At 46.6% G+C, this 10,349-nt stretch overlaps 1 protein-coding gene across 1 annotated transcript in view; it reads right to left on the bottom strand.

Moving 5' to 3' along the window:
- The window catches only part of Iqcg (IQ motif containing G), a 39,532-nt gene that overhangs the window by 14,928 nt on the left and 14,255 nt on the right, over window positions 1-10,349 (bottom strand). Inside the window, exons 5-7 of the mRNA XM_028752270.1 lie at window positions 9,262-9,390; window positions 3,983-4,064; window positions 774-935 (exon numbers count right to left, since the gene is read on the bottom strand). Coding sequence (XP_028608103.1) covers window positions 774-935; window positions 3,983-4,064; window positions 9,262-9,390 — 373 coding nt within the window. The remainder of the gene's footprint in view (window positions 1-773; window positions 936-3,982; window positions 4,065-9,261; window positions 9,391-10,349) is intronic.

The raw sequence follows: 10,349 nt of genomic DNA, 5'->3' as shown, positions 1-10,349 counted from the left end.
GGCCCTGCACTGCAAGGTGAGTCAGAGGCCCTGCACTGCAAGGTGAGTCAGAGGCCCACCCGAGGAAGGAAGAGGGGGTGTGGGTGGAGAAGCAGGGTCGGGTCGCTAGAGAGCACACCGGGGAGGTGAGCTTCACTGCAGTCTTCTCTGTGTCACACAGGGAAGCAGGAGGCATAGCCATTGAAGACTCTACTCACAACTATTTAAGACCCCAGTTAGTTGTTTATGTTTGACCTCTAGGGCTGTACTGGTCATGAAGGAAAACCTTAATCTTCCTCTTCCTCCTGTTTTTTTTGGCTGGCACGTTATCATGGATGCTACCTCACTGAGGCGGAAGAGACCTCAGCAGTTAAAAGCGGATACTGCTCTTGTTAAAGGATGTAACTTTGGTTCCCAGCACCCACGCTGGGTGGCTGGAAAGCGCCTGTGACTCCAGCTCTGTGGGACACAATGCCTCTGGCCTTCATGGGCACACAGGTACACATAATTTAACACTATGGAGCTGGAGTTACAGAGGTTGTGAACCTCCCAACATGGGTGCTGGGAACCGAACTCAGGTCCTCCGGAAGAAATGCATACTCTTAATCCATTCATCACACCAGCCCAAGATAAATCACTTTTTAAAAAAGTGACAGCCCACATGACATCATCAAATCATCTACATGGGTTTTGTTTTGTTTTGCTGTTTGTTGATACTGGAAGTTGTACTCAGAATCTGGCATGTGCTCTGGCACTAGCTCCATCCCCAAACAGCCTAATGTAGCACAGGTTACCTCAATCTCCTCCAGCAAGAGTTCTTCTGCCCGGTTACATTTCTTCTGGGTCTGGGCAATCTGCAGCTCAGTATTTCTTTTCATATAAAGATTCTCCAAGTTGGTTTTCGCCTTCATCTCTTGTAACTGGTCCCTGAGGTGAGCAATGTAATCGTTCCCGTTCTGCAGGGATAAGACCAGGTTTCTGAACTAAAAATTTATTGAACTTCTAAATCAACAGGCAACTGGAGGTGGTCTTCTCCTATCACACTAAGGGAAATGTAGTCGGTCCTCACAATAGCATGAATAAAAATGAGTCAGTGCCAGGAGGCTAAGCACACGGCTTATCACAGATTCCAGGCCAACCAGGACCGCAGATGGAGAACTTGTCTCATTAAAAACCGTGCTGGCATGGGGGAGGGGCACACCTTTAATCGCAGTACTCTGAAGGCACAGGCAGGTGGGATAGTATGCATTTTAGGCCAGCCTGTTTACATGGCAAGTTCTAGACCAGTCAGAGATACACACTGAGAGCCTGTCTCAAAGAAGGAAAGAAAATGAAACTGGGTGTGCTGCTACATACCTATAATCCCAGCCCTTGGGAAAGGAAGGCAGGATGACCAGAAGTCCAAGGTCACCCTTAGCTACATCCTTAGCAGCTCAAAGACAGCCTGAGCTACAGGAGACCCAATGCAGAGGGCTGACTAGACAGCTCAGTACATCACTTGCCACCAAGCCTTAGGATCTGAGTTTGGCCCCTAGAACCCACATGGTAGAGTAAGAGAGCTGGCTCACTCAAGTTCTCCTTTGAACTCCATACATGCCCCCCACCATGTTCATACATATTGAGTAAATGTCAAAGGAAGGAAGGAAGGAAGGAAGGAAGGAAGGAAGGAAGGAAGGAAGGAAGGAAGCTAGCAAATCCAGACTGAGCGAGTCTCTCCAGAACCTTCTTTGGTACTCAGAATTTGCCACACAGATTCACCATTATGGTCTCGTTTTGGTAGAAAGAGCAATGGTCAAAGGTGATCCCAAGTCCCAATTTCCCACAGACTCACCAATTGCATGAAATTGGCCAAGTTAGGGCTTAGGTTTCACCTTTCAAAAACCAGAATATTAGTACCTAGTGAGTGACTATACTCACCCCCCAGCCTCCACCTCTGTTCCAACTGGGGACTGGTTCTAAGACACTCCTCCTCCTCACGATACCAAAACCTGCAGATACTCCAATCCTTCCCATAAAGTCTATACAGTACAGACCCAAGTTCTTTTGAACTGGCTCTGTTTGGTTGGTTGGATCTGTGAACACAGAACCTGTAGCCATGTAGGAATGGATATATATACTGAGTGTCTCCTAGTTTTCTTTCTATTGCTGTGATAAAACACACTGACCAAAAGCTACTATGGAGAAGAGAGGGTTTATCTGGCTTAAGGCCGCAGTCTATCACTGTGGGTAGTCTTGGCAAGAACTCAAGGCAGGAAGCTGGCAGCAGGAACTGAAGCAGAGGCCAAGGAGGAATGCTGCTTACTGGCTTGCTCAGCCTGCTTTCTTATACAACTCAGGACCACCCAGGGGTGACATCTCCCACAGTGGGCTGGGTCCCCTTACAGCAATCATTAACCCAGAAAATGCCCAGACACAGACAGACACACACACACACACAGGCCAAGCTGATGGAAACAACTCAGTTGAAGTTCTCCCAGGTGACTCTAGCATGTGTCAAGTTGACAAAACCTCACCACCACAGTGAGTCACTGAGATGTGCTAGAACAGACCTCTGATGACTACTAATGCTTCACAATTTTAAGCTCTCAAAACTCACTGATTAAAAAGAGGATTCTTCAATAGCAGTAGACAGAGAACAGATTGTGGGAGAGTAGCCAGGAAGCTCTGGGGGAAACAGTAAGGGTGACTTCTGTTAGCACAGGGTCTAAGAAGGTTCATCTGAGGAAGCTTAGTTATCCTGACACTCGAAAAACAAGTAAGCCAATTCATTAAAAATGAAGGCAAGAAGCCAGGCAGTGGTGGCGCATGCCTTTAATCCCAGCACTTGGGAGGCAGAGGCAGGCGGATTTCTGAGTTCGAGGCCAGTCTGGTCTACAGAGTGAGTTCCAGGACAGCCAGGGCTACACAGAGAAACCCTGTCTCAAAAAAACAAAAAAAAAAAACAAAAAAAAAATGAAGGCAAGAAATCTTCTAATAAAAAGAAAAGGGCAAAGTTCATGCTAGAGTCCCTGGTCAACAAAGACCAGGATACATTTCAGAAAGTGAACGAAAATCTGCATCTCGACTTGATCTACCTAAAGCCCCCACTCCCTTCAGACGTGGTCTGAACATGTTACTGGATCCAGAGAAGATACAAGAAATCAGCCCTTTCCCGAGGCCCTGGTGGCTGCCAGAAGTGGGCCGAAGCAGTGCTAGCAGTAGTTCTCACGACTGGCCCTGGCCAGGGAAGCATGGGCTTCGAGATTTGGAATTGGAAGCGAGGAAAGGTCGTAACTTGTCTGGCAGAGTGTCAGGTGGCCACTTTGGGTGCATGGCAAGAGGAAAACAGGAAAGCAGTCACCTGAAGGAATGGAAGTCACACTTACAGCAAACAGTCCTGACGTGGGGTGTGAGGGTGCACTCCCCTGATGCCCTGATTCCAGCGCGCAGGATGTGGGAGCAGGATATCAGGTCAAGGTCATCTTTGGCTACTTAGCCAGTTCAAGGCAGCCTGAGCTACAGGAGACCAAACACTTATGCCTCTGCCATTTGGAATCATTTCTATCTAGCCATACCAGCACTGTGGGCTGGGTTGGAGTGTGAGGCACGTACAGCAAATGAAACCTGGTTCCAACTTCTGTAGTCTTTAGAAAATCAAGAATTTTATGATTATGATAGAATTTTTCAGGAAAGAAAACTTGTGTGAAGTCTGTACAGTTAGGAAGGTAACAGCAGACCAGGACCCCCGAGGGGCTGCCCCCAGTTTTACTTAGAAACACTGTACCTTTTTCTTCCTCTTCTCTCCCCCATCCATTGCTCTCCCTCCAGAATCTCTCCATGTAGCCCTGGCTGGCCTAAAATTCAGAGATCCTCCTGCCTCTGCCTGCTAAATACCAGGATTAAAGACGGGTGCCAGCACCCAGACATTATCCTCTCTCCCATAAAGGCACCCCAGCAGATGCCATGTCCTGTGTAACTAACTCTGCGGAAGAGACTTCCATGGAGTGGGTCTAGCTCCTCTTACCTGCACTTGCATTTGACGCTCCCTCTTGACATCAATTAACTGTTTTTGAAGAGATTTTATCTGTTTTCTTCCTTTTTCCTCCCTAAAAGAAGTGAGAACAGTAAGAACAGGGCTGCTCCCTACTGTCTCCACCCTCCCACCCTGCACATATGTAGCAGATGTGCCAGCTCGGTCTTCATGAGGGTCCCCTAGCAACCAGAGCTGTCCCTAAAGCTGTTGCCTGACTGTGGAATCTGTTCCCCTGGCCTGGCTGCCTTGTCTGGCCTCAGTGGGAGGGGATGTGCCTAGGCCTGCAGAGATTTTGTGTGTGTGTGTGTGTGTGTGTGTATAGGTGGGGGTGGGGGGGATGAAGGGAGGGGATATGGGGGGGATGTGGAGGGGTTCCACTTTCTCAGAGGAAAAGACAAGAGGGGTATGGAGGGAGGAACTGGGGGGGGCACAGCTGGGATAGAAAGTGAGTAAATGGGAAAAAAATGAACAGGACTTCTCAAGTGTTAGGTTCAACTGAACATTTAAAAAGCAGGTTCGAGGCAGGAAAGATGGCTCAAGAGTCAAGATCAGAGAACTTGGTTTGACTCCCAGCATCCATGCTGGGCAGCTCACAGCTGCCAATAACTCTAGCTACCAAGGATCTAACACCCTCTTCAGGACTTTGCCGGTACCTATACACAACACACTATATGCATATAGTCATAATTTAAAAATAAGTCTTTAAAAAACAAATAGGTTCTTGGACACATGCACTGGCTTAGTGGATAAAGGGATTTGCTGCCAAGGCTGACAACCTAATTCAGAACCCCAGAACTACATGGTGGAAGGCAAGAACCGATTCCCATAGGTTGTTCTCTGACCTCTGAATGTGCACATTAGCACACACCAGTGCATACAACCACAAAATCACTCAATCAACAAACAAACAAAATGTAACAAGAAAAAAAAATCAGGTTCTTAAGCTAGGATTGGTATTGCCTCCCCTATAATCTTAGTACTTGGTATGCAGAGGCAGAAAGACAAGGAACTTGAGACCAGCCTAGGTTACTAAGCAAGTTCAAGGCCAGCCTGGACCACATGAGAGGCTGCTTTAAAAACAACAACAACAACAGTAATTACAAGTCTGATAAATGGGCAGGGTGGGGACAAGCAGAATGGCCCAGCAGGTAGGTGAAGGTGCTGGCCACCACGCCTGACTACCTGCATTAGATCCCTCTGACCCACATGGTGAAGGAAAGAACCAACTACTGTCCTCTGACTTCCACATGTGACTCATGTGCGCACGCAAAATAAACTTCTGTGAAAAAAATTAAAACAGGGCAGGATACCCTTTTGAGATCCTTCTGTCATTATAATCGCAGGGCTGCCTTTCTGCATACAGTTAATGGCTTTTGCTAGGTTCCCCCCAGCACCCTACTCCTGGAAAAGTGGACCAGGCATCTGGAGTTGGAATAGCAATACAAAAGGAAGTGGAGAACAGGGCCAAACAAAAAATAAGGGAACAAGCCAGGTGGTGGTAGCATACGGGAGGCAGAGCCAGAGAGGGAAACAGACTGAGGGGTGGAGGGAAATATCTCAGAAAACAGACAGAATGAGGGATAAATCATGAGTCAAAATAAAGCCCAAGAAAGCTGGGCTGCAACTGACTTGTTGGAACCTGGTTATCTGGGCCCTGGCTATCTGGAAGCAGTGCCAGGGGCATAGCTACAGTTAATGCACTCATTGACATAAGAGAAGATACTAGCAGGGCCTGGTGACACAGGCCAGAAAAATCAACTTCAGTTCCTCAGGAGACTGAAACAAGAAGATTGCAAATCCAAGGGCTTCCTAGGGTAGAGAGCAAGTTCAAGGTTAGCCCAGGTAGCTTAGAGGGACCTGGTCTCAAAAAGAACAAAGAATGAATAGAGGATGCTCAGAAGTAGAATGTTTACCTAGAGTGCAGGACTCTCTCTCTCTCTCTCTCTCTCTCTCTTTCTTTCTCTCTCTCTCTCTCCCCCTCTCTCTTACACACACACACACACACACACACACAGAGCATATAAGACATATGAAATAAGAATGCTATAAAATGTACTAGGGACAAGAAAGATGCATAATGCTAGCATAAACACCCTACTACTGCCTGGACAGGGATTCATTTTAGCCCAGGCTGACCTGGAACTTACTCTGTAGCCCAGGCTGGACTTAACTCCTGGCAACCCTCATAGCTCATCCTCCCAGTTCTAGAATCACAGGCATAAGCTGCCATGCCTGGCAGCATAAACATTTTTTAAATGACATGGGTTAAAGGATAAAGCTAAGGAAATCAGATTAGAATGAAAACAAGACAGAAAGTGACACAATAAATACACTTTTCTTATTTTTTGTCTGTTTGTTCTGTTTTGTTTTTAAGACAGGGTTTCTCTGTATAGCCCTGGCTATCCTGACACTTGCTCTACACAACAGGCTGGTGTTGAACTCACAGAGATCTACATACCTCTGCCTCCCAAGTTCTGGTATTAAAGGTGTGCGCCACTACCTCTCAGCTACACTTTTCTTTTTGAATTTCCCAGTCTTATTACAGCAGCACAGAAGTACTAAGACATGACACATTAACTCTCAATTTTCTTCTCAGTATTTTAGTAAACTTAAAATTGCTCTTTAAAAATCTAACACTTTAAAAGAAGTGAGGCCCAAACAGAATTCCCTTGTAATTGTCAAAAAATAAAACTTCAGCAAATTTAGCTTCAGTATCCAATTGTCTTTTACTCCACATCATGAAGGGCATGAGCTCATCTGTGAGGCGCCCTGATGCGCTGACCATCTCTGAAACAGAGATAGATTCACAAGCTGGGGAGCTGTGAACTAGAGAAAGCCAGATGAGGTCAGCAAAGGAGGTAGTTTTAGGCAGAAATCAGCCAAGCCAGTAGAAACTGGGAATAAAAGGCAGACTGACTATCTCAAAATGACTTTCCTTAAAGGGCCCCTTTAGACAGAACGGCCTTATCAGTTATGACAGCTCTGCTCACTGGACTCTCTGGCTGGCTGTTGTGAATTTCCTGGCTTTTAGAAAGTTGACCTTTTAAAAGGTTTGGCTTAACTATGTGGCACGCAGCCATTCTGGTCTGGCCTTTTGAAGGCTAGTATAGGAGTTCAGGTCAGGTCAACACAATAAATGCTATTTAACAGTGTCTACAGCTCATGCAGTTATCTGTCTGGCCTGCCAGTGAGGGGTGGATCTAGATCTCTAACAGGAGCTGTTGTTACCAGGCAGCTAGCACATGCCAGGATCATTTCACATGCAACAATGAGCCGGGCGGCGGTGGCACATGCCTTTAATCCCAGCACTTGGGAGGCAGAGGCAGGTGGATTTCTGAGTTCGAGGCCAGCCTGATCTACAGAGTGAGTTCCAGGACAGCCAGGGCTATACAGAGAAACCCTGTCTCAAAAAACAAACAAACAAAAAAATGCAACAATGACCTAATATATGTTTGCTTTGTTTTTTTCACTTGATTTTATACGTAGTATGTATGCCTGAGTGACGTAGTATGTATGCCTCAGCGTATATGTGTACACCATGTGCAGGCAGGAGCAGACAGAGGTCAGGAGTCAGAGCTTCTGGAATTGAAGTTATACACAGCTGTAAGTAACCATGTTGTGGGTCCTTGGAACCAAACCTGAGTATCCTAGAAAAGCAGCCAGTGCTCCTAACTGCCGAGCCATCTCTCCAGTACCTTGTTTTTATATCTGGGACAAGGTCTCACTATGTAGCCTGGACTGGACTCCAACTAAAACCCCGCCTGCCTCAACACCCTGATGAATATTTTTTTTCTGTCACATATGCTAAAGAAGTGTTCTGCCGCCGAGTTACATCCCTACTCTATCTTGAATATCTTTAGAACATGCTAAACATTCCTGGGAAGGAAAATGCCCTGTGTTGTGAACCCAGTCTTTTCTTGTTATTGTGTTGTTTGTTTGCAGTGCTGTGGATCAAACTTAGAGCTTAGTGTGTTTACACAGTGCTCCCTGCTAGCTACACCGCAGCCGAGGACACTGACCAAGGATTTCGGTCTGGTCCATCTTGAGAAGAACAACCAGCTGAGGAACAGTATCTTCCCTGTCATTATAGCACAAGAGGTGGAACCCAGGGGCTCTGGGTACCAGGAGATCCCTCTCCCACTGACTGCCCCCCAGCACCATCTCCCCCCAGCACTGACTCCCCGTTAATTTTTATGTCTCATGACTTACCCATGCTGGCCTCTAACTTGCAATCCGTCTGCTTCAGCTTCCAGAGTATCTGAGATTGCAATCCTGTACCACATACCTAGCTATGGTGTTCTTAATATAGTGTGGATTCAAGTAACCAAGGATGGCTGAATGATTGCCCCATCCAAGCCAGGAATACGCAGGAGCTCAGAACCCAGGAGTCTACCGTCCAGTGATAAGTGAGTAAATGCACATGTTTCATGCGTGGGAAATCTAGGGCTTCTGGTAAGTTTTATACCATTGTAAAATAAAAAAGCAGAGCCTGGAGGGATGGCTCAGTGGGTAAAGTGCTGGCTAGGAAGTGTGGTCCTGAGTTTGGAGACACGGAACCCACGTAAGGTCAGGTGCAGTAGCATCCCCCTGTAACTCACTGCACAGTGAGATGAGAGTGAGATACATGGGACTCCTCAGAGGCAGTCACAGAAACAAAACAACAGACCCTGTCTCCATTCAACCAAGATAAAAGGCAAGAGTCAACGCCTGACACTGTCCTCCACATGTGAATACTGTGGCACACACATGCCTACACTCACACACAAATGCACACATAAAAATTTGCAAAGCTGGGGAGCTTGCTTGGTGGCTAAAGTGTTTGCTACATAAGCATGAGGACCAAAGTTCAGACAGACAGAACTTACGTAAGCACCACACCTGCACTCTGAAGGCAGAGAGCGTCTATCCCCAGAGCAAGCTGGGTAGCCATACGAGCGGTATAGGTGATCCTTGGGTTCAAGTGAGAGTTTCTATCTCAAAGAATAAGTTGGGAAACACTCAAGGAAGACTCCCTCAGGAGTCAACCTCAGGCCTACATACACACATACATGTGTCCCTCACATGTAAGCATGCACACACTTGCGTACCATACATACACATACATGTGAGAAAAGAAATATTGCAAAGCAGACACAGATGTTTAGCACATGCCTGTAGGACCAGCTACTTTGAGGCAGGAGAAGCTCCCATGGGTCTCAGAACTGCCTACATAGCAGTGAGGGCATCTAAAAAGAGAATCACAAAGCACAGAAGTCTATCACCACCCTGACCTTGTGATGACATCATGGAAATTCATTTTGCTGTCTCTTTCTTTGCCCAAGGCTTCCAGGAGACTGGTGAAAGAGCCAGAATCTTGCATCTCCATCATGGCGTTTGCAATCACATCACTGAAATATTGCCTGCCAACGAGAACAAAAAAAAAAAAAAAAAAAGGCTTGTAAGACATACTGCCCTACCTCCTTAAAGAGTTGCAGGAGTCCAGCTAGGTAATGGTGGCGCACACCGTTAATCCTAGCACTGGTGAGTCAGAGGCAGTTGGGTCTCTGTGAGTTCTAGGCCAGCCTGGTCTATAGTGTGAGTGCCAGAAGAGTCAGGGCTACACAGAGAAACCCTATCTCAAAACAAACAAAGACTTTCAGAAGTCATACTAGTTAAAAACTAGAAGGGGCTGGGCATGTTGGCCCACACCTATAATCCCAGCAGTTGGGGAGTCTACAGGACCACCACAGTTTAAGGCCACCCTGGACTACATAGCAGCTTCAGTGCCAGCCTAGGCTACACAGACCTTGTCTCAAAAAAGAATCAGGGGCTTGGGAGATGGCTCAATGGATAGAGTGCTTACTGTACAAATGACAAGACTAGAGTTCAGATCCCAGAACCTATATAATGCAGGGTGAGTGCAGTGACCTGCTTCTAATCCTAGTTCTTGGAAGGAAGGCTGTACAGGGATCCCTCTGGAGCAAGCTGGCTAGTTAACCAACCACAAGTTCTAGTTTGACTGAAAGACTGTCTCAATGAATAAAGTAGAAGAGTGAGTGTAGACAGCCTTTGAAGACTCAGGAGCCAGACACTATTGTAAAAGCCTGCTGGCTCAGAGAGGCAGAGAAAGCGCCGAGCTGACCTTCTTACTCCACTGACATCGCAGAAGGAAAGAGCTCCTTCTCCTTCTCCACACTGTCTTAAGTACCCTTCAACTCAAAGGCCCTCCTTTCTCTTTCCTGGATTTTCTTAGGTTCACTCCCTGTCAACTGTTGCTTCATCTGCCTCTTGTCCTTCAGTTAACTTTATTTAGCTCTTGCTTACAGAAAGCTCTTGGGTTATTTTCTAGTTCACAATCTTGGGGTTCACAATTGTTGTG

This window comes from Grammomys surdaster, unplaced genomic scaffold, assembly GCF_004785775.1.
Source record: "Grammomys surdaster isolate TR1022 unplaced genomic scaffold, NIH_TR_1.0 125889, whole genome shotgun sequence".
Lineage (NCBI taxonomy): Eukaryota > Metazoa > Chordata > Mammalia > Rodentia > Muridae > Grammomys > Grammomys surdaster.
This window is presented reverse-complemented; position numbering and strand designations above follow the sequence as displayed.